The sequence below is a fragment of the Pleurodeles waltl genome, chromosome 2_2 (genome assembly GCF_031143425.1).
Source record: "Pleurodeles waltl isolate 20211129_DDA chromosome 2_2, aPleWal1.hap1.20221129, whole genome shotgun sequence".
Lineage (NCBI taxonomy): Eukaryota > Metazoa > Chordata > Amphibia > Caudata > Salamandridae > Pleurodeles > Pleurodeles waltl.
Window position 1 is genome coordinate 185,599,278 of NC_090439.1, and position 24,295 is coordinate 185,623,572.

The 24,295-nt window shown below is 50.2% G+C and overlaps 1 protein-coding gene across 2 annotated transcripts in view; it reads right to left on the bottom strand.

Annotated features, from left to right (window-relative positions):
• The window catches only part of SLC9A3 (solute carrier family 9 member A3), a 1,524,418-nt gene that overhangs the window by 335,493 nt on the left and 1,164,630 nt on the right, over nucleotides 1-24,295 (bottom strand). For both annotated transcript variants that reach the window (XM_069219612.1, XM_069219611.1), the window contains exon 11: nucleotides 17,208-17,323. In XM_069219612.1, the coding sequence (XP_069075713.1) occupies nucleotides 17,208-17,323 (116 nt within the window). The remainder of the gene's footprint in view (nucleotides 1-17,207; nucleotides 17,324-24,295) is intronic.

Consider the following 24,295-nt stretch of genomic DNA (forward strand, 5'->3'; position numbering starts at 1 on the left):
CCCCCTAGCAGGACACCTAGTAATGTTGGTAGTAATGGAGGTTCCCATCATAGTAGGGGAGTCTTTATTCCTGGAGGCCAAGTTGTTAGGGTTCAGTCAGTTAGGGACAGATCTCCCTCTGTTGTTTCCAATTTATCTTCTGTGTCCAAGCATTCCCAACCCACCCACCCTGAAGACAATATGTTAGAAAGGGAACTCAAAAAGTTGAGAGTTGAAGAGACCAGACTGAACCTTAAACAGCAACAGCTGGCTTTAGATAGGGAATCCTTAGACCTGGAGAAGGAGAGACAGAGATTGGGGTTAGGACCCCAGGGTGGCAGCAACAGCAATATTCCTGATAGTAATCCTGTTAGAGAGCATGATTCCAGGAATCTGCACAAGATAGTCCCCCCTTACAAGGAGGGGGATAACATCAGCAAGTGGTTTGCTGCAGTTGAGAGGGCCTATATGGTACAGGGGGTCCCTCAAAGGCAGTGTGCTGCTATATTGTGGCTATCTTTCACTGGAAAGGGTAGGGATAGGCTCCCTACTGTTAGATAAAGTGATGCTAACAATTTTGCAGTTTTGAAGGATGCACTCTTGGGTGGATTTGGCTTAACCACTGAACAATACAGAGACAAGAGTCCTCACAAGACTGGACAGACTTTGTAGACTGTTCAGAGAAGGCCTTGGAGGGGTGGTTACATGGCAGTAAAGTTTCTGACTATGAAAGCCTGTATAATCTTATTCTGAGAGAGCATATTCTGAATCACTGTGTGTCTGACTTGTTACACAAATATCTAGTGGATTCAGATCTGACCTCTCCACCAAGAATTGGGAAAGAAGGCAGACAAATGGGTCAGAACAAGAGTGAACAGAAAAGTTCATAAAGGGGGTGACAAGGATGGCAAGAAGAAGGATGTTAAGTCTTCTGACAAGGGTGGGGACAAAAGTAAAACTGAGTCTTCATCAGGCCCACAAAAATCCTCTGGTGGGGGTGGTGGGTCCAAATCCTCTTCAAATCAACTTAAAAAGCCTAGGTCTTACTTGTGTAAAGTCAAAGGCCATTGGGCAACTGATGCCAGTTGTCCAAAGAAAAACACCAAACCTCCCACTACCACAACCCCTACTGCAAATTCTAGTGCCCCTAGTAATAGCAGTGGTGGTGGGAATAAACCTACTAATAGCCAATCCAAGGGAGTAGCTGGGCTCACTTTTGGTAATTTAGTTGGGGTTGGTCTTGTTAGGGAGACCACAGAGGCTGTGCTAGTCTCTGAAGGTGCCATTGATTTGGCCACCTTGGTTGCTTATCCCCTTAATATGGATAAGTACAAGCAACTTCCCCTAATACCTGGTTTTGAGGTTCAGGCCTACAGGGACACAGGTGCCAGTGTTACCATGGTAATAGAGAAACTGGTCCACCCTGAACAACACCTACTTGGTCATCAGTACCAAGTGACAGACGCTCATAACAACACTCTTAGCCACCCCATGGCTGTTGTGAATCTCAACTGGGGGGGGGGGAGGGGTTGCTGGTCCAAAGAAAGTTGTGGTTGCCTCAGATTTACCTGTAGACTGTCTACTAGGAAATGATTTAGAGACATCAGCTTGGGCAGAAGTGGAGTTGGAGGCTCATGCAGCAATGCTGGGCATTCCTGGCATATTTTTGCTTTGACAAGGGCTCAGGCCAAAAATCAAAAAGAACAGGGTAACTTGGATCCTGGAACAATGGACCAAGTGCTCCCTAAATCTAGGGGTAGCAAGGGTAAATCCCTACCCACTATCCCTCCCTCTACAGATGATTCTCCTTCTGAGGAAGAAGAATTTCCTCCCTGTGCAGAACCTTCACCAGAGGAGCTGGCAGCAGACACTGCTGAGCTTTTGGGTGGAGGGGAGGCCTGCCAGGGAAGAGCTGAGTGTGGCACAGCAATCCTGTCCCACATTAGAGGGTCTCAGACAGCAAGCTGTCAAACAGCAAAATGGGGATGTCAGTGACTCACATAGTTTACTGGGAGGACAACCTCTTGTACACAGAGGCAAGGGACCCAAAACCTGTAGCAGCCAGGAGATTGGTCATTCCCCTGCAGTACAGAGAGTTCCTCCTAACTCTGGCACACAACATTCCTTTGGCTGGGCATTTGGGCCAGATCAAAACATGGGAAAGGCTTGGCCCCCTGTTTCACTGGCCTAGGATGTCAGAGGACACTAAAGATTTTTGCAAGTCTTGTGTGACCTGCCAAGCCAGTGGCAAGACTGATGGCACACCAAAGGCTCCCCTTATTCCACTACCTGTGGTTGGGGTCCCATTTGAAAGGGTAGGGGTTGACATAGTTGGCCCCCTTGACCCTCCTACTGCTTCAGGCAATAGGTTTATCTTGGTGGTTGTGGACCATGCCACAAGATATCCTGAAACAATTCCTCTAAGGACCACTACAGCACCTGCAGTGGCAAAAGCCCTCCTGGGAATCTTTTCCAGGGTGGGTTTTGCAAAAGAGGTTGAATCAGACAGGGGTAGCAACTTTATGTCTGCATACTTGAAAGCTATGTGGAAGGAATGTGGTATAACCTACAAATGTACCACCCCTTACCATCCACAGACTAATGGACTGGTAGAGAGGTTTAATAAAACTCTCAAAGGTATGATAATGGGACTCCCTGAAAAACTCAGGAGGAGATGGGATGTCCTGTTACCTTGCCTCCTTTTTGCTTACAGGGAGGTACCCCAGAAAGGAGTGGGCTTCAGCCCCTTTGAACTCCTCTTTGGACACCCTGTAAGAGGTCCACTAACACTTGTGAAGGAGGGTTGGGAACAACCTTTAAAAGCTCCCAAACAGGACATAGTGGACTATGTACTTGGCCTAAGATCCAGAATGGCCGAGTACATGAAAAAGGCCAGTAAAAACCTTAAGGCCAACCAAGAGCTCCAGAAGCAATGGCATAACCAGAAGGCTGTTCTGATTCAGTACCAACCAGGACAGAAGGTGTGGGTATTGGAGCCTGTTGCCCCAAGAGCACTCCAGGACAAATGGAGTGGACCCCATCTAATTGTTGAGAAAAAGGGCAAGGTCACCTATTTGGTAGACCTGGGCACTGCCAGGAGTCCCCTTAGGGTGATTCATGTCAACCGCCTAAAACCCTACTATGACAGGGCTGATCTCACCCTGCTCATGGCAACAGATGAGGGACAGGAAGAAGAGAGTGACCCTTTCCCTGATCTCTTCTCCTCCACTGAAGAGGATGCTTTAGTGGAGGGAGTAGTTTTAGCAGACTGTCTGACTGCAGAACAGAAAGTCAACTGCATAAATCTCCTTGGACAATTTTCTGAACTCTAAAAAGGTATTGTGGACAGCTAGCTGCCAGAAAGCTTTTGAGGAGCTCAAACAGGCCATGTGCTCTGCACCTGTCCTAAAAAGCCCATGTTACTCCAAGTAATTCATTGTTCATACTGATGCATCTGAATTAGGGGTAGGGGTAGGGGCAGTCTTATCACAACTCAATTCTGAGGGCCAGGATCAACCAGTTGCCTTTATCAGCAGAAGGTTGACCACTAGAGAAAAGCGTTGGTCTGCCATTGAGAGGGAGGCCTTTGCTGTGGTCTGGGCACTGAAAAAGTTGAGGCCATACCTGTTTGGCACTTACTTTATTGTTCAGACAGACCACAAACCTCTACTTTGGCTAAAACAAATGAAAGGTGAAAATCCTAAATTGTTGAGGTGGTCCATATCTCTACAGGGAATGGACTATACAGTGGAACATAGACCTGGGAGTACCCACTCCAATACAGATGGACTCTCCAGATATTTCCACTTAGACAATGAAGACTCATCAGCTCATGGCTAGTCTTATTGTCCTTCGTTTGGGGGGGGGGGGGTTGTGTAGGAAAGTACCATCTTGCCTGGCATGTTACCCCCATATTTCACTGTATATATGTTGTTTTAGTCTATGGTCGTCATTACAACCCTGGCGGACGGTGTGAAAGCGGCAGTAAGACCGCCAACAGGCTGTCGGTAAAAATGTTGTAATTACGGCCGTGGCGGAAACCACCAACAAAGACAGCCACTTTAACACTCCGACTGCCAGGGCGGTACAAACAAACAGCTCGATGGTCACCGCCAACAGACAGGCGGAGGAGAATGTACCGCCCACATTAGTATGACAGGCCAATCTGCCACCTTTTCCGGGGCGGATACACCGCGGATAAAAACACGGCGGAAACAGGAATTTCGAAGGGAAAATGCTCACCTCTATACACTCCACAAGGAAGGAGGACACCATGGAGCCAGAACTCCATATTCTCCCTGCGATAGTGTTCCTGCTCCTGTACCAGTAGCACCAACGCCGGCGGCGAAGACCACGTGAGTACTGCACCTACGACACAGGGGAGGGGGGAGGCAAAACACAGGGACACACACACGCAACACCCCCACCCCCAACCATACCCTCACCCACTACAACACACACACCAATGCATATCTATACATTACAATCACCCCCCAACCCCCCTCCGGAAGAATGCAAAGACAAAAATAAATGAGTCTAACTATTGTAATATATCAAAATTCAGTAAGCAAAAATATACTTTATATACACTATTAAAAAAATATACACCAAGATTAGTAGTCCAGGTATTGCACCATTTATAGTCCGTGGACCACTGGGCCCAAAATGCATGGGCGAGGCCCACACACGATACCAGATCAAAACAGAGAACACTGCAGGGGCATCAGATAGAAATACAACAGGCACCTCAGGAGGAAGGGAAGGGGGGGGCACCTCAGCCGGATGAGTGCAAGACGCCAGATCCACGAGGGGCCTCCATGCCCATTGATGTATCCTGGGGAGTGCAAAGCCACAGTCTCTCATGTCTCTACAGTGGGTGGGTTGCCCACTGATCCATCCTGGGGAGTGCAAAGCCACAGTCTCTCAAGTCTCTACAGTGGGTGGTTTGCCCACTGCTGCATCCTGGGGAGTGCAAAGCCACAGTCTCTCAAGTCTCTACAGTGGGTGGGTTGCCCACTGCTGCATCCTGGGGAGTGCAAAGCCACAGTCTCTCAAGTGGATGCCTGTCTCCACAGGTTCTGGAGGGGGCTTGGTGCCCAGAGTGCTTCATCCTGCCAAGGTCAGACGTAGTGGATGCATGTCTCCACTGGTTCTGGAGGGGGCTTGGTGCCCAGAGTGCTTCATCCTGCCAAGGACAGACGTAGTGGATGTCTTTATCCACTGGTTCTGGAGGGGGACTAGTGCCCAGAGTGCTTCATCCTGCCAAGGACAGACGTGTTGGATGTCTTTATCCACTGGTTTTAGAGGGGGCTTGGTGCCCAGAGTGCATCACTCACCCTGTGACGGTCCCTGTGGCGGTGCTTGAGTTGGCGGTGCTTGCCCTGTTCAGCGGTGCTTGACTTGGCGGTCCTTGCCCTGTTCAATGGTGCTTGACTTGGCGGTCCTTGCCCTGTTCAGCGGTGCTCGCCCTGTTCAGTGGTGCTTGACTTGGCGGTGCTTGCCCTGTTCAGCGGTGCTTGACTTGGCGGTCCTTGCCCTGTTCAGCGGTGCTTGACTTGGCGGTCCTTGCCCTGTTCAGCGGTGCTTGACTTGGCGGTCCTTGCCCTGTTCAGCGGTGCTTGCCCTGTTCAGCGGTGCTTGACTTGGGGGTGCTTGCCCTGTTCAGCGGTGCTTGACTTAGCGGTCCTTGCCCTGTTCAGCGGTGCTTGACATGGCGGTCCTTGTCCTGTTCAGCGGTGCTTGCCCTGTTCAGCGGTGCTTGACTTGGCGGTCCTTGCCCTGTTCAGCGGTGCTGGACTTGGCGGTCCTTGCCCTGTTCAGCGGTGCTTGCCCTGTTCAGCGGTGCTTGACTTGGCGGTCCTTGCCCTGTTCAGCAGTGCTTGACTTGGCGGTCCTTGCCCTGTTCAGCGGTGCTTGACTTGGCAGTCCTTCATTGCCCAGCTGGGCTGGGGCTGCCGGTCCTTCATTGGTCAGCTGGGCTGTGGCTGGCGGGGCCCTCCTGGGCAGCTGGGCAGCGGCTAGCGAGGCCGTCCTGGGCAGCTGGGCTGTGGCTAGCGGGGCCGTCCTGGGCAGCTGGGCTGTGGCTGGCGGCGGCCTCCTGGGCAGCAACGATGGGGCTGGCGGCGGCCTCCTGGGCAGCAACGATGGGGCTGGCGGGGTCCTCCTGGGCAGCGACGATGGGGCTGGCGGTGGCCTCCTGGGCAGCGACGATGGGGCTGGTGGTGGCCTCCTGGGCAGCGACGATGGGGCTGGCGGGGCCCTCCTGGCCAGCAGGGATGATGGCGGTCTTCTCTGCCGTTATGCTCCTCCCAGACTTGCCGGCTTTCTTCTGGCCCTTCCCCACCTTGGGAGGAGTCACAGCTGAGTCCACACTCCCACCGGGACCCCTGGGAGCGGCTTGGGTGGCTGGAGTCTTCCCCTTCTCCCGCCGGGCACTGGCCAACTTCTGGTGCTTCACAGGGGGGGGGGGGACTGGCTGTGCTGTGGCTCCGTGACACACTGGCTGTCCTGGTGGCCGGTGCACTCCACATACCTGTGACAACAGGCACCACTGGTCCCGGAGATTTTGTGGCTGAGGTGCAAGTTTAGGACCTATGAGTTGGACGGGGTGGTGGGAAATAGGTTAAGGGTGGACAGGAAAAGTTGTTTGGAGACACTGGGAAGGGTAGCTGGAGGGGTTTTGGGAGTGGAGGAAGAGGTGGTGGTTGTAGGAGGTGTAAGTTTTGTGGCTTTGGGTGCAGGTGCATGCGCTGGAGGCTGTTGTGAGGTGGATGTATGTTGGGTGGGTGTGTGCCTGCGTTTGTGTATCTTTGGAGGGGGCGTCACAGACACACTGGGAGAGGACACAGGGGACGTGTGAATGGTAGTGGGGGTGGTGACAGCACGCTAGCGGGGTGTGGTGGTGGGTGTGCTGGTGCAGGACGTAGTGGCTGTAGAGGTAGTGCATGCTGGTGTGAGTGTAGACGAGACTGGGAGGGAGGAGGGAGACGACGAGGAGGGGGACACAGTGGAGGCAGTGGATGTTGCTGTGTCTGTATGTGTGTGATGCTTGCATGAGTGCCTGTGGGATGTGTGGTGCTTATGTTTGCCTGAGCTTCCCTTGTGTGGTGAGGTGTGTGCAGGCTGGTCTGATGGTGTGCTTGGGATAGGCAGAGGTACAGGGGATTGGGTCTGGGTGGAGGGAGTTGGAGGGGGGAGGCTGGACACAGGGACAATGGCTGCCATCAGTGCTGGGGCCAGAGTTTGAAAGGATCGGTGAAGGGCCGCCTGACCAGAATGAATGCCCTCCAGGAATGCATTGGTTTGTTGCAACTCCCTTTCTACACCCTGGATGGCATTCAAAATGGTAGACTGCCCAACAGCGAGTGACCTGAGGAGGTCAATGGCCTCCTCACTGAGGGAAGCAAAGGTGACAGGGGCAGGGGCTGAGGTGCCTGGGGCGAAGGTGATGCCCACCCTCCTGGGTGAGCGGGCACAGGGCGCAGGCTGAGGGGCTGCTGGGAGGGCGGTGCTGGTAGGGGGGGTGGCGGCTGTACCTGTAGAAGTGGGGGGCACAGATGTTGCCGCCACCACAAGGGAGCTCCCATCGGAGGACGAGTTCGTGTCGCTGGTTTCAGCTCCTGTCCCTGCCGTGGTGCTCCCCTCGCCCTCCATCCCACTGGTGTATTCAGAGTCTGTAGGGTGGCCCTCCATGGTCATGTGGGATGCAGCTCCCTCCTGCTCCGGTGTCACTGCTCCTCTGCCTGATGATGCTAATTCACACAAGAACAGGGAGACCACAAAAAAGGGGGGGGGAAGAGAAGAAAGACATGTTGAGTGCATGGCTTACCGCTACCGTTGGTGGACATGACAGACACAGAAGCCCCCTGCACTACGTCGCGCTGTTGGGCTCTACAGTGCAATTCCTGGGAAATGGCCTACAAGGCTATGGATGACATATGCACACATAGATGACACAGGTGCATGAATAGCTGTACTTGGCACTCTACAGAGGTGGGGTGGGGCCACAGAGCCATGCCTTATGGAGGGGCCTAGCCTATGGAACTCGCCCTGGCCTAGGGAAACCCACGTCCCTCCTCCCCCACCCAGACCCCTCCACTGCGCGCAAAGTCAGCTGAATGAGAGTGTACTCACCCCCTTGTGTCTGCTGTGATGCCCTCAAGCGCCCATCCAACTCCGGGTAGGCCACAGACAGGATCTGGAACATCAGGGGGGTCATGGTTCGACGGGCACCCCTCCCAAGTTGGGAGGCCATCCCCAGCATGCACCCACAGTCTTTCATGCACGTAGAACTCTGCCCCCTTCCTTCTTACAACCAGCCCTCTCCACACAGGCATAGCCCATACAACATGCTCCCTTTGTACTTACCTGTTGGTCTGGAGGACCGTAGAGTATCATGTAGTGGGGGAGGACCCCATCGACGAGCTTCTCCAACTCCTCCGATGTGAAGGCAGGGGCCCTTTCCCCAGACGCACAAGCCATTCTCTCTTCCAGACCGAGGTCACAGCAGCACTTGCAGTGTAGGTCCTCTCCTGTCGAAGATCAGGTATCGAGTGATTCAACAGATAGAAAATGGCAGTCACGTCCGCGGCGGTGCGTACCATCACCGCCGGCGTACATCGTCATTGGCTCCTGGGACCCATAGGGTCCAATGTTAACCAATGCAGCATTGCGCCGCGCTCTTCGACCGCCTACCGCGACGGTGTACAACGCCAGCGCAGTTACCTCACATCCCATTGTCCCACTTTACAGGTCAGGCAGCCACCATTTCAGGGGCCTACATGGCCTAATTACCAACTGCGTCACACATACCTAGGCCTAGTCTCAACACACATACAGGCCACATTTTGTGTATGAATGGTGTTCTGTGTAGACTGTGAGTACATACCACTGAGTTGTTTGACTCTGTGCTCGCTGTTGTCCTTTATAGGCACCGTCCGCTGGGACATGTGAGGAGATGGCGGAATCCTCCGGTGTACCGACTGCTGGTGGACCTGTCGGCAATGGAGGAAGTAAATTTGATTATCACCTACAGGTTTGACCGTGCCACAATCCAGGAACTTTGCCATCCCACAGGAATCCCCCCTCAAGTGCAGGTCCTATCAGTGCTCCATTTCCTTGCAAGTGGATCTTTTCAAACAACTGTGGCCATGGCATCAGGGATGTCCCAGCCTACGTTTTCCAACGTATTGTCCAGAGTGTTGTCTGCCCTGCTGAAACACATGCGGAGCTACATCGTTTTCCCTCAGGTGGAGGATTTGCCTACAGTGAAAGGTGACTTCTATGCCCTTGGACATATCCCCAACATCATAGGTGCCAATGATGGGACACATGTGGCTTTGGTCCCCCCCCCCCCCCCACAGGAGTGAACAGGTGTACAGGAACCGGAAGAGTTATCATTCCATGAATGTACAGATGGTATGTTTGGCAGACCAGTACATCTCCCATGTGAATGCCATGTTCCCTGGCTCAGTGCATGACAGTGCATGACGCCTACATCATGTGGAATAGCTGCATCCCTTATGTGATGGGTCAACTCCAGAGGCACCGTGTGTGGCTATTAGGTGACTCTGGTTACCCCAACCTGTCATGGCTACTGACCCCAGTGAGGAATCCCAGGACCAGGGCAGAGGAACGCTACAATGAGGCCCATTGGCGAACTAAGAGGGTGATTGATCAGACCTTAGGCCTCCTGAAGGCCAGGTTCAGGTGCCTCCATATGACAGGTGGATCCCTATTCTACTCACCAAAGAAGGTGTGCCAGATCATCGTGGCCTGCTGCATGCTTCACAACTTGGCTTTGTGACGACAGGTGCCTTTTCTGCAGGAGAATGGTCCAGATGGCGGTGTTGTGGCAGCTGTGGAGCCTGTGGACAGTGATGAGGAGGAAGCAGAGGAAGAAGACATGCAGAACAGGGACTCAGTCATCCAGCAATATTTCCAGTGAAACACAGGTGAGAATACATTCCTGCCTACTACATGTACTTTTACACTTCTACCTCTATCCTGTCTGTCGATTTCACCCAGTGTATGGTCACTGAGTTGTCACTTTCCCTTACGGTTTCACAGGTGTGGGTCCCAACGTGTGTCATCTGCTTAGATTCCTCATGGACTAGAGCTGTTTGACAGCGGTATGTTGACATTGCTATTTCATGAACATTTTTCACTGTAATTGCAAATACACTATTTCGAAATCACAGACAGACTCAAGATCTTTTGGTGCTTTAGGTGTGTTTATTTAAATACAAAATATTGGAGGGGGAAGTTAAATGGTGAGGGGTGATGGCGAAGGAGTGCCCATGGCAGAGTCCAGCCTATTAGTCTCACAGGTGCATTGCCCATATGGGCATAGGAAGTGGAGCTGGGGCAGTTTCAATATGGACAGGGTGACAAAGTGGGACAGTGGGATGACAATCATTTCTTGGCGGGGGTCTTGGCATCGTGCTCTGTCTTGTTACTGGATCTCAGGGACCGTTTGTGGGGTGGTTCTCCGTCTGCAGGGGGTGGGGTGCTGGTGTGGAGGTCCTGTGGCGGTGCCTCCTGTCCACTAGCGCCGGCGGAGGTGGTGGGCAGTTCACCGTCCATGCTAGTGTCAGGGGCCCCTTGTGGTGCCACAGTGTCCCTCCTGGTGTTGAGTACTTCCTTCAGCACCCCTACGATGGTGCCCAGGGCGGAGCTGATGGTTCTGAGTTCCTCCCTGAACCCCAACTACTGTTCCTCCTGCATGCGCTGGGTCTCATGAAACTTGGCCAGTACGGTTGCCATCGTCTCCTGGGAGTGGTGGTATGCTCCCATGATGGAGGAGAGGGCCTCGTGGAGAGTGGGTTCCCTTGGCCTGTCCGCCTCCTGTCGCACAGCAGCCCTCCCAGTTCCCCTGTGTTCCTGGGCCTCCGTCCCCTGGACCGAGTGCCCACTGCCACTGCCCCCAGGTCCCTGTTGTTGTTGGTGTGGTGGGTAATCCTAGGTTCCCTGTAGTGGTGGGCACACAGCTGATTGACGTGTCCTGGGGACGGAGGTATGGGCCCGCTGGGTGGGTGCTGTGCTGGTGTTTCCAGAAGGGGGAAGGTCTGTGGTGGCCTGTGCATGTGTGAGGGGAACCGACTGTCCCGAGGCCCACGATGGTCCGGGCTGGTCATCTAGAACCAGGTGGACAGAGGTGCTGTCATCACTGTGGGCCTCTTCTGTGGGTGGAGTGGAGATGTCTGGACCCTCCTGTCTGGTGACGTTGGGTAGTGGTCCTGCAGGGGTGTAAAGGCATGATTATTGTATCTGTGTGTGTCATGGTGTGCAATGGGTGGGTGACCGCGTACCCCAGTGCTGGCATTCCTGTGTGGGGGCTTGTGTGATGATGGTTTAGGGGGGTGTCTGGGTATGTGCAGTGGGCATGCTTTAGTGATGGGTGTCCATGCGTTGGTGTTGCATGCAGGGCTTGGTGTTGGGATGTGTGGTTTGTGATATTGGTACATTTGTGAGGAGTTGGAGTGATAGGGGTGGGGGCGAGGATGGGGGTATGTGATAGCATGCAGGTAGGGTGGGGGATATGGTAGTTAAAGGTTTGACTTACCAGAGTCCATTCCTCCACCGACTCCTGCGAGGCCCTCAGGATGCAGAATCGCCAAGACCTGCTCCTCCCATGTTGTTAGTTGTGGGTGAGGAGGTGGGGGTCCGCCGCCAATCCGCTGAACCGCCAGGTGGTGTCTTGAGACCACGGAACGCACCTTCCCCGTAGGTCGTTCCACCTCTTCCTGATGTCCTCCCGATTTCTTGGGTGTTGTCCCACTGCGTTGACCCTGTCGACTATTCTTTGCCATAGCTCCATCTTCCTTGCAAATGAGGTGTGCTGCACCTGTGATCCAAATAGCTGTGGCTCTACCCGGACGATTTCCTCCACCATGACCCTGAGCTCCTCCTCCGAGAACCTGGGGTGTCTTTGCCGTGCCATGGGGTGGTGTAGGTGATGCGTGGGGTGGTGTGTGTGGTGATAAGTGTGGTGATATGTAGTGGTGTGTGGTGTTTTGTGCGTGGAAGTAGTGTGGGTGATGGTGTTGTGTGCCTGTGGATGCTAGTTTGTGGATGGTGGTGTCTCTCTCTGGCCTTCTCTCTGTAATAGTGGTCGTAGGGGTTTGTGGGTGATGTGGGTGTGTGTTTTATATTGTACTGGGTGTGTGGAGTGGTGTGTGTATGTGTATCAGGTGTGTGTAATTTGAATTGTCCAATGTGGCTGTGTTTTGTAAGAGTGTGTGTATTTTGAGCGCAGCGGTGTGTACTGCCAATGGAATACCACGGTTGAAAGACCGCCACGTGGATTCATGTGTCGTGATAGTGTGGGCGTATTTCTGTTGTCGTGACGGTGTCGGGTTTGTTTTCGCTAGTTTATCACTGACCTTTGGTGTGGCGGACTTGTGTGGGTGTCTGAATTTTGTCGGATTCCGAGATGTGGGTCATAATAGCTGTGGCGGAATTCCGCGGCCGCGGCGGTGTGTTGGCGGTCTTCTGCACGGCGGTAAGCGGCTTTTACCGCCAATGTTGTAATGACCCCCTATGTGTCACTGGGACCCTGCCAGGCAGGGCCCCAGTGCTCATAAGTATGTGCCCTGTATGTGTTCCCTGTGTGATGCCTAACTGTCTCACTGAGGCTCTGCTAACCAGATCCTCAGTGGGTATGCTCTCTCTGCTTTCCAAATTTGTCACTAACAGGCTAGTGACTAAATTCACCAATTCACATTGGCATACTGGTACACCCATATAATTCCCTAGTATATGGTACTGAGGTACCCAGGGTATTGGGGTTCCAGGAGATCCCTATGGGCTGCAGCATTTCTTTTGCCACCCATAGGGAGCTCTGACAATTCTTACACAGGCCTGCCAGTGCAGCCTGAGTGAAATAACGTCCAAGTTATTTCACAACCATTTACCACTGCACTTAAGTAACTTATAAGTCACCTATATGTCTAACCTTCACCTGGTGAAGGTTGGGTGCAAAGTTTCTTGCTGTGTGGGCACCCTGGCACTAGCCAAGGTGCCCCCACATTGTTCAGGGCAAATTCTCCAGACTTTGTGAGTGCGGGGACACCATTACACGCGTGCACTATACATAGGTCACTACCTATGTATAGCGTCACAATGGTAACGCCGAACATGGCCATGTAACATGTCAAGGATCATGGAATTGTCACCCCAATACCATTCTGGTATTGGGGGGACAATTCCATGATCCCCGGGTCTCTAGCACAGTACCCAGGTTCTGCCAAACTGCCTTTCCGGGGTCTCCACTGCAGCTGCTGCTGCTGCCAACCCCTCAGACAGGTTTCTGCCCTCCTGGGGTCCAGGCAGCCCTGGCCCAGGAAGGCAGAACAAAGGATATCCTCTGAGAGAGGGTTTAACACCCTCTCCCTTTGGAAATAGGTGTGAGGGCTGGGGAGGAGTAGCCTAAACCAGCCTCTGGAAATGCTTTGATGGGCACAGATGGTGCCCATCTATGCATAAGCCAGTCTACACCGCTTCAGGACTCCCCCAGCCCTGCTCTGGCGCGAAACTGGACAAAGGAAAGGGGAGTGACCACTCCCCTGACCTGCACCTCCCAGGGGTGTTGCCCAGAGCTCCTCCAGTGTGTCCCAGACCTCTGCCATCTTGGAAACAGAGGTGTTGGGGGCACACTGGACTGTTCTGAGTGGCCGGTGCCAGCAGGTGACACCAGAGGCTCCTTCTAATAGGCTCTTACCTCTCTTGGTAGCCAATTCTCCTTCCTAGGTAGCCAAACCTCCTTTTCCGGCTATTTAGGGTCGCTGCTTTGGGGAATTCTTTAGATAACAAATGCAAGATCTCGTTAGAGTTCCTCTGCATCTCCCTCTTCACCTTCTACCAAAGAATCGACCACTGACTGCTCAGGACACCTGCAAAACCGCAACAAAGTAGCAAGACGACGACCAGCAACATTGCAGCGCCTCATCCTGCCGGCTTTCTCGACTGTTTCCAGGTGGTGCATGCTCTGGGGGTAGCCTGCCTTCACTCTGCACCAGAAGCTCCGAAGAAATCTCCTGTGGGTCGACGGAATCTTCGCCCTGCTAACGCAGGCACCAAAAGACTGCATCACTGGTCCTCTGGGTCCCCTCTCAGCCTGACAAGCGTGGTCGCTGGAACTCAGCAATTCTGTCCAAGTGACTCCCACAGTCCAGTGACTCTTCAGTCCAAGTTTGGTGGAGGTAAGTCCTTGCCTCCCCACGCTAGACTGCATTGCTGGGTACCGCGTGATTTGCAGCTGCTCCGGCTCCTGTGCACTCTTCCAGGATTTCCTTTGTGCACAGTCAAGCCTGGGTCCCTGACACTCCTTCCTGCAGTACACAACCTTTTGAGTTGTCCTCCGGCGTTGTGGGACTCCCTTTTGGGACTTAGTGTGGACTCCGGTTCACTCTTCTTCTAAGTGCCTGTAAGGGTACTTCTGTGGGTGCTGCCTGCTGTGAGGGCTCCCTGAGTTGCTGGGCGCCCCGTCTGTCTCCTCCTCCAAGTGGCGACATCCTGGTCCCTCCTGGGCCACAGCAGCACCCAAAAACATCTACCGTGACCCTTGCAGCTAGCAAGGCTTGTTTGCGGTCTTTCTGCGTGGGAACACCTCTGCAAGCTTCATCGCGACGTGGGACATCTGTCTTCCAAAGGAGAAGTACTCTTCTTTCTTGCAGAACTCCAAGCTTCTTCCACCCGGTGGCAGCTTCCTTGCACCCTCAGCTGGCATTTCCTGGGCTCCTGCCCACTCTCTACACTGTTGCAACTATTGGACTTGGTCCCCTTGTCTTACAGGTACTCAGGTCCATAAATCCACTTTTGTTGCATTGCTGGTGTTTGTTCTTCCTGCAGAATCCCCCTGTCACGACTTCTGTGCTCTCTGGGGGTAGTAGGTGCACTTTACACCTACTTTTCAGGGTCTTGGGGTGGGCTATTTTTCTAACCCTCACTGTTTTCTTACAGTCCCAGTGACCCTCTACAAGCTCACATAGGTTTGGGATCCATTCGTGGTTCGCATTCCACTTTTGGAGTATATGGTTTGTGTTGCCCCTATACCTATGTGCTCCTATTGCAATCTATGGTAATTCTACACTGTTTGCATTACTTTTCTTGCTATTACCTACCTTATTTTGGTTTGTGTACATGTATCTTGTGTATATATCTTATCCTCATACTGAGGGTACTAACTGAGATACTTTTGGCATATTGTCATAAAAATAAAGTACCTTTATTTTTAGTACTTCTGTCTATTGTGTTCTCTTATGATATTGTGCATATGACACCAGTGGTATAGTAGGAGCTTTACATGTCTCCTAGTTCAGCCTAAGCTGCTTTGCCATAGCTACCTTCTATCAGTCTAAGAGCTAGAAACACCTCTTCACACTAATAAGGGATAACTGGACCTGGCACAAGGTGTAAGTACCTCTGGTACCCACTACAAGCCAGGCCAGCCTCCTACACCTGCGACCTCACGGTCGGCCTGAACTGTTGGATTTGTTATTCATGATGTCGTGATAGCTCCTTCTGGGGCTATCTACTTTAAGCAACTGTATTTTTAAGTACTTTTGTGCAAAATTCATATCTTTATTACTCTATGTTGGATTGTTCTCGTTTTGGGCTTGTTTTACACTGAAAAAAAATTGGCTACTTTTGTAAAATTGTTGTGGTGTCCTTTTGTCGTGTTTTTACTGTATTACAGTGTGTTATGTGCAAATGCTTTAGATATTGCCTCTGAGATAAGCCTGACTGCCTGTACCAAGCTATTAAGGGGGTGAGCAGAGGTTATCTTTGGTGTGTGACTCCCTATCCTGAGTAGGAAGAAAAGTCCCTACTTGGAGAAGGTGCAAGCCACTGCCAACTAGAGTCTCCCATTTCTAACAGCCCCTTTCATGCGCGGTGACGTTATTCTTTAACAAGTGTTTCAGTGAACTCTCTTAAAAGCTTCTATTTTTAGCTGTGTATTTTGAATGATTCGATGGTGGAGGAATTAAAGGAATCCAGGTCTAACTTAATCAGGCACTAACTAATAAAAGAGTGATAGTAGTGATATGTAGTCAAATTGATTAAAATTACTATCTTGAGTGAGGCAAAAGAGACACTCAAAAATAGGGCAACAATACAACTAATAAGAACAGTTTAATACAATATAAAATTGGGTAACATTGCATACAATTAATTACAAATTAAGCAGCAATAGGAGAAATTTTGATATAGAAATTAGGGGATGAAATAAAGTGCAATATATACAACAAAATAAGCAGCAATAGAGTGGCTATCAAAGTAGGAGGACAGGCAGCTATAAAATAATGTAGGAGTTCATAAATACTATATTTTATAGTTTATAAATAAAAATGTTCACAATCCAACAGCCACGCAGTAAAATAATAGGTATGAAAATGTATCAAAGCAAAAGAGATTGAAAACGACAAAGCAATAACAGGCACAAATAGTACCTCAAAAACCTAATTGTTCATAAATGAGATTTGCGGAAGCATAAATTAGGACGGCCATTAGATTCCAAGGACTAATGGAGCAGGCTAAATAGGTTTTTCTTTTGTGATAGGTCAAACAGCTAGGCTGAGATACTTTCTTCCCTTTCTGAAAAGTGAATGATTGTTAAACCTGTGTAAAAATTGAATTATGACAGAGTAATTTTGTGTTACTCTTTTGAGACAAAATTACTGAAAATGCGATTATGCCAGTTTGCATAATTATGAGTAACTTGACACATAAATCCTACCACAGGAGCACCAGAACAGCAATTTTAGCAAACACGAGTGTCTGCTGGCTGTTGCTGTTCAAGTTCTGTTACACAATTAGTGAAAGCATCCTTGGGTCACGACGAGCTAAATGCTGGAGTATGCTCCTTGCGTAATGTTGCTTAATCTACGTAATAGTGGTAAAGTTTCAAATGAAAGAACTTTTAGAAATCAAACTGACTATTACAACTTGGAATGGTAATGTTGCTGGAAATGTCTGATTTAAGTTATGGGTTTGTCTCACCCACCAAAAAACGGAATAGGATATATTATAAATGCAGCTGCAAAGATTGGTCAGCTATGAAATAATTCGTGTACTAATAAAATCGAACCAGTTGTCACAAATCACTTACAGTCACAACTATATATAATTGTACAGATTTGAGGTCGAAATAACTATGTAAACATAACAAATGGTGAGATATATAAATTCCACATACAACCACCATGACATTATTTGTAACAACTTACAGTAAATAGGAAACAGAGGGTTCAAGAACAGATGAACGATTACTGCCAAAGTCGACATTGACAATGTTTTCTGTACTTGGGGAACGAATGAATGCCAAGGATCCTCTACGCTCTCCCTGATCAGAGGAAAAACAGAAAAATGGTTAGTCTGTGAACAAATATCATTGCAGTATACATTTTCCAACACTCTATGAGGGTGGTCTGACAGTAGATAGATGGCTACTGGCCTAAACTAGATTCAAGCAACAGTGGGATTTTGGTGGTAGGAGAAAGGTAGAGTTCTTGGTTGAACTCATACTTGTCTAGCGAGATGGGTACTTGGTCATTACTTCTTACTAAGGTTTCTAATCTTGTAGCCAGATTGGAATCTCAGTATTGATTTAGAATAACACTACCACTCAGATCTCAGCCTAGTCATTCTCTGCTTGTTTTTTTTGCAAAGCTGTTAAAACTAGTCTGTCTCTTAAATCTTTAAATTATACGTAGTACCGCTAGACTTAATCAACTGAGTACCCAGAAACCATTCTATGTGAAAGCCCACTGCTAAACATAACATACATACCCTGTAGTTTAAAACACCATTTAATTTACACATTAGAAACATAATTTCATCCATCGAAATTTAGGAGTGTTGGTACATTGTTCAGTTCTTATGCACCCAAAGAGAACCACTGATTGCTGATTGATCTTTTCATTGGCAAGGAAATATGATTTATCATAACTACAAACTGTAGGAGGCTGGCCTGCTTATAGTTGGCACCTTGTGGTACTTACACCTTGTGCCAGGTCCAGCTATCCCTTATTAGTAGAATAGAGATTTTCTAGCAGCTTAGGCTGATACTGGTAGCTAGGGCAGAGCAGCTTAGGCTGAACTAGGAGACATGCAAAGCTCCTACTATACCACTTATATCTTATAGCAAAAAATCATAAGAAAACACAATACTCAGAGTTACTAAAAATAAAGGTACTTTATTTTGATGACAATATGCCAAACGTATCTCAGAGAATACCCTCACTTAGGAGGTAAGTAATATACACAAATTATATGTACACAAACCCAAAACAGGTAAGTAACAGTAAGAAAAGTAGTGCAAACAATGTAGAATCACAATAGGATGCAAAAGGTAGACATAGGTCTAGGGGCAACAAAAACCATATACTCCAAAAGTGGAATGCGAATCACAAATGGACCCCAGACCTATGGGAGGTTGTAGAGGGTCACTGGGACTGTGAGAAAACAGTAAGGGTGTTCAAAATGCCCCACCCCAAGACCCTGAAAAGTAGGAGTAAAGTTACACTACTACTCCAGAAAGACAGTATAGTCGAGATACAGGATTCTGCAAGAACCACAAGCACCAGCAAAACACTGAAGACAGATACCTGGACCTGAAGACCTGTAAAGGAAGGGGACCATGTCCAAGAGTCACATAAGTGTCCAGGGGGGGAGGAGCCCACAAAACCCCGGATGAAGGTGCAAAAGGGCTACCTCCGGGTGGAAGAAGCCAAATATTCTGCAACAACGGAAGGTGCCAGGAAATTCTCCTTTGGTCAGAAGATGTCCCACGGCATGCTGGAGGTTGCAGAAGTGGTTCCACGCAGAGGGTTGAGCACTGCAGGACGGAGTGCTCGGGACCCAGGCTAGGCTGTGCACAAAGGAATCCTTGGAGAAGTGCACAGAAGCCAGAGCAACTGCAAATCACACAGTACACAGGTTTGCTGTCTGGCGTGGGGAGGCAAGGACTTACCTCCACAAAATTTGGACAGAAGGGCTACTGGACTGTGGGAAACACTTGGACCCAGCTCCTGTGTTCCAGGGACCAAGCTCGTCAGGATGAGAGGGGACCCAGAGGACTGGTGATGCAGAAGTTTTGTGCCTGCGTTGGCAGGCGGAAGATTCCGTCGACCCACAGGAGATTTCTTCTTTGGCTTACAGTGCAGGGTGAAGGCAGACAGCCCTCAGAGCATGCACCCCAGGAAACAGTCGAGAAAGCCGGCAGGATGAGGCGCTACAATGTTGCTGGTAGTCGTCTTGCTACTTTGTTGCAGTTTTGCAGGCGTCCTGGAGCAGTCAGCGGTCGATCCTTGGCAGAAGTCGAATAGGGAAGTATAGAGGAGCTCTTGTGAGCTCTTGCATTCGTTATCTGAGGAATACCCCAGAGGAGAGACCCTAAATAGCCAGAAAAGGAGGCTTGGCTACCAAGAACAGAGGTTTGGCTACCAAGGGGTCTCTGACGTCACCTGCTGGCACTGGCCACTCAGAGCAGTCCAGTGTGCCCCCAACACTTCTGAATCCAAGATGGCAGAGGTCTGGGACACACTGGAGGAACCGGTCAGGGGAGTGGTCAGTCCCCTTTCCATTTTCCAGTTTCTCGCCAGAGCAGGGCTGCGGGATCCCTGAACCGGTGTAGACTGGCTTATGCAGAGATGGGCACCATATGTGCCCATCAAAGCATTTCCAGAGGCTAGGGGAGGCTACTTTGGGAGTTTGGCAGTACCCGGGTTCTGTGCTAGAAACCCGGGGGATAATGGAATTGTCCCCCCAATACCAGAATGGTATTGGGGTGACAATTCCATGATCTTAGACATGTTACATGGCCATGTTCGGAGTTACCATTGTGACGCTACACATAGGTTGTGAACTATGTGCAGTGCATGCGTGTAATGGTGTCCTCGCACTCACCAAATTCAGGGAAATTGCCTTGAACGATGTGGGGGCACCTTGGCTAGTGCTAGGGTGCCCACACACTAAGTAACTTGGCACCCAACCTTCACCAAGTAAGGGTTATACATATAGGTGACTTATAGGTTACTTATGAGCAGTGAAAAATGGCTGTGAAATAACGTGGATGTTATTTCACTCAGGCTGCAGTGGCAGGCCTGTGTAAGCATTGTCTGAGCTCCCTATGGGTGGCAAAGGAAATGGCGCAGCCCATAGGGATCTCCTGGAACCCCAATATCCTGGGTACCTGAGTACCATATACAATGGAATTATATGGGTGTACCTGTGTGCCTATGAGAATTGGTAAAATTAGTCACTAGCCTGCAGTGACAAATTTAGAAAGCAGAGAGAGCATAAACACTGAGGTTCTGGATAGCAGAGCCTCAGTGATACAGTTAGGCACCACACAGGCAACACATACAGAGCATACACTATGAGCACTGGGGTCCTGCCTAGCAGGATCCCAGTGACACAAGGGCAAAAACAAACATACATACAGCGAGAATGGGGGTAACATGCCAGGCAAGATGGTACTTTCCTACACAACCCCGCCCCCCAAACGAAGGACAATAAGACTAGCCTTATCCAGATGAGTCTTCATTGTCTAAGTGGAAATATCTGGAGAGTCCATCTGCATTGGAGTGGGCACTCCTCGGTCTATTTTCCACTGTATAGTCCATTCCCTGTAGGGATGTGGACCACCTCAACAATTTAGGGTTTTCATCTTTCATGTGTTTTAGCCAAAGTAGAGGTTTGTGATCTGTCTGAACAATAAAGTGAGTACCAAATAGGTATGGTCTCAACTTTTTCAGTGCCCAGACCACAGCAAAGGCCTCCCTCTCTTTGGCAGACCAACGCTTTTCTCTAGGGCTCAACCTTCTGCTGATAAAAGCAACTGCTTGATCCTGGCCCTCAGAAATTCGGTTGTGATAGCACTGCCCTTACCCCTAATTCAGATGCAACAGTTTGATCAATTTATTTGTTGGAGTAACATGGGCTTTTTATGACAGGTGCAGAGCACATGAGCTATTTGAGCTCCTCAAAAGCTTCCTGACAGCTGGCTGTCCATAATACCTTCTTAGGCATTTTCATGCTAGTGAGATCATTAAGAGGGGCTGCTATGGAGCCATAATTCTTGATGAATCTCCTATAGTACCCTGTGCGGCCTAAAAAGGCTCTCACCTGGGTCTGAGTTGTAGGGGGATCCCAATCCATGATAGTTAGGATTTTCCCCTGTAGTGGTGCAATCTGTTCTCCACCAAACAGGTGGCCCAGATAAACCACTTTCCCCTGCCCTATCTGGCACTTTGAGGCCTTGATGGTGAGGCCTGCCTTTTGCAGGGCCTCCAAAACCTTCCATAGGTGGACCAGGTGATCATCCCAGGTTGAGGTAAAGACAACAATATAATCTAGATATGCTGCACTGAAAGCCTGCAACCCTTGCAGGACTGTGTTCACCAACTTCTGAAAAGTGGCAGGTGCATTTTTCAAACCAAAGGGCATTACTGTGAATTGGTAGTGCCCTCCAATGGTAGACAATGTAATTTTGGGTTTAGCATCTTCTGCCAATACCCTGCAGTTAGATCAAAAGTGCTAAGACACTTTGCAGAAGCCAGTGTATCAATGAGCTCATCTTCCCTGGGTATAGGGTGAGCATCAGTTTTGGTTACCTGATTGAGTCCTCTAATCTACACAAAACCTCATCTCTCTCTTTCCATCTTTGGTGTGAGGTTTTGGTACAAGCACAACTGGGCTAACCCAGGGCCTTTCAGAAGATTCAATTACCCCTAAGTCCAACATTTTCTGCACCTCTTGTTTAATGCAGTCCCTGACATGGTCAGGCTGACTATAAATTTTACTTTTGACAGGCAGGCTGTCTCCAGTGACAATTGTATGTGCACACCAGGATGTTGTACCTGGTACAAGTGAAAAGAGGTCTGGAAACTGGCTTAAGAGATTGATGCAGTTGCCTTTCTGTTCTGCAGTCAGACAATCTGCTAAGACTACTCCCTCCACTAAGGTATCTGCTTCAGTGGTGGTGAAGAGATCAGGGAGAGGGTCACTCTCTTCTTCCTGTCCCTCATCTGTTGCCATGAGCAGGGTGAGATCAGCCCTGTCATAGTAGGGTTTTAGGCGGTTGACATAAATCACCCTAAGGGGACTCCTGGCAGTGCCCAGGTCTACCAAATAGGTAACCTCACCCTTCTTTTCAACAATGAGATGGGGTCCACTCCATTTGTCCTGGAGTGCTCTTGGGGCCACAGGCTCCAATACCAACACCTTCTGTCCTGGTTGGTACTGAGTCAAGACAGCCTTCTGGTCATGCCATTGCTTTTGCAGCTCCTGGCTGGCCTGAAGGTTTTTACTGGCCTTTTTCATATACTCAGCCATTCTGCATCTTAGGCCAAGTACATAGTCTACTACGTCCTGTTTAGGAGCTTTTAAATGTTGTTCCCAACCCTCCTTCAAAAGAGCAAGTGGACCTCTTACAGGGTGCCCAAAGAGGAGTTCCAAGGGGCTGACGCCCACTCCTTTCTGGGGCACCTCCCTGTAAGCAAAAAGGAGGCAAGATAACAGGATATCCCATCTCCTTATGAGTTTTTTCGGGAGTCCCATTATCATACCTTTGAGAGTTTTATTAAACGTCTTAACCAGACCATTTGTTTGTGGATGGTAAGGGATGGTGAACTTGTAGGTAACACCACACTCCTTCCACATTGCTTTTAGGTATGCAGACATGAAGTTGCTACCTCTGTCTGACACCACCTCTTTAGGAAATCACACTCTGGAAAAGATTCCCAGGAGGGCCTTTGCCACTGCAGGAGCTGTAGTGGTCCTTAAGGGTATGGCTTCAAGATCTCTTGTGGCACGGTCCACTACCACCAAGATAAATCTATTGCCTGAAGCAGTTGGAGGGTCAAGGGGGCCAACTATGTCAACCCCTACCCTTTCAAAGGGCACCCCAACCACAGGTAGTGGAATTAGAGGGGCCTTTGGAGTGCCACCAGTCTTGCCACTGGCTTGGCAGGTCACACAAGATTTACAAAAGTCTTTCGTGTCCTCTGACATATGAGGCCAGTTAAACAAGGGGGAAAAGTCTTTCCCAAGTTTTCGTCTGGCCCAAATGCCCAGCCAAAGGAATGTCATGTGCTAGGGTGAGGAGAAACTCTCTGTACTGCAAGGGAATGACCAGTCTCCTGGCAGCTCCAGGTTTTGGGTCCCTTTATCCTGTGTACACGAGGATGTCTTCCCACTACACCCTATGACTGTCACTGATATCCCCATTCTGCTGTTTGACAGCTTGCTGTCTCAAACCCTCTAATGTGGGACAGGCGTGCTGTGCCACACTCAGCTCTTCCCTGGCAGGCCCCCCTGCACCCAAAAGCTCAGCAGTGTCTGCTGCCAGCTCCTCTGGTGTAGGTCCTGCACAGGGAGAGGATTTCTCTTCCTCAAAAGGGGAATCATCTATAGAGGGAGGGATAGTGGGTAGGGATTTACCCTTTCTACCCCTAACTTTAGGGAGCACTTGGTCCACTCTTCCATGATCCAAGTTTCCCTGTCCTTTTTGCTTCTTGGCCTGAGCCCTTGTCAAAGCAAAAATATGCCCAGGAATGCCCAGCATTGCTGCATGAGCCTCCAACTCCACTTCTGCCCAAGCTGATGTTTCCAAATCGTTTCCTAGTAGACAATCTACAGGTAAATCAGTGGCTACCACAACTTTCTTTGTACCAGTACCCCCCCTAGTTGAGATTCACAACAGCCATGGGGTGGCTAAGATAAGAGTGTTGTTATGAGCATCAGTCACTTGGTACTGCTGACCAAGTAGGTGTTGATCAGGGTGGACCAATTTTTCTATCACCATAGTTACACTGGCTCCTGTGTCCCTGCAGGCCTCAACCTCAACACCATCGATTAGGGGAAGTTGCTTGTACTTACCCATATTAAGGGGACAAGCAGCCAAGGTGGCAAAATCAATGCCATCATCAGAGACTAAAACAAGGGGGTGTGTGGCCAGCAGCCGATGAGGCTGCAAGCTTAGCATGGACATCCGGGGCTGAGATCGGGGCCTGGACTTCATTGCTACCGCGCACAGCTCACTGAATCGTCCACTGTCCGCTGGGGGCTTCCTCGGTGGACGGCTAGCATCAGAGGTGGCCGCGTCTTAGGAGATTCCACCCCCGCTGACGTGGCTACAGACGGGCTTCTCGGACGACCGGGAAAAAAAATAAATGTCGACCGCCCTTAGCGAAGCGGCCGTTGAAGAGACGGGAGAAGAGCAGGGGCCCTGAGCATCCGCGACGGCCGAGAACTGACCGCCGCAACCTGGGGAGTCCGCTGGGGGCATTTGGGGCCCCATTAATCATGGGAG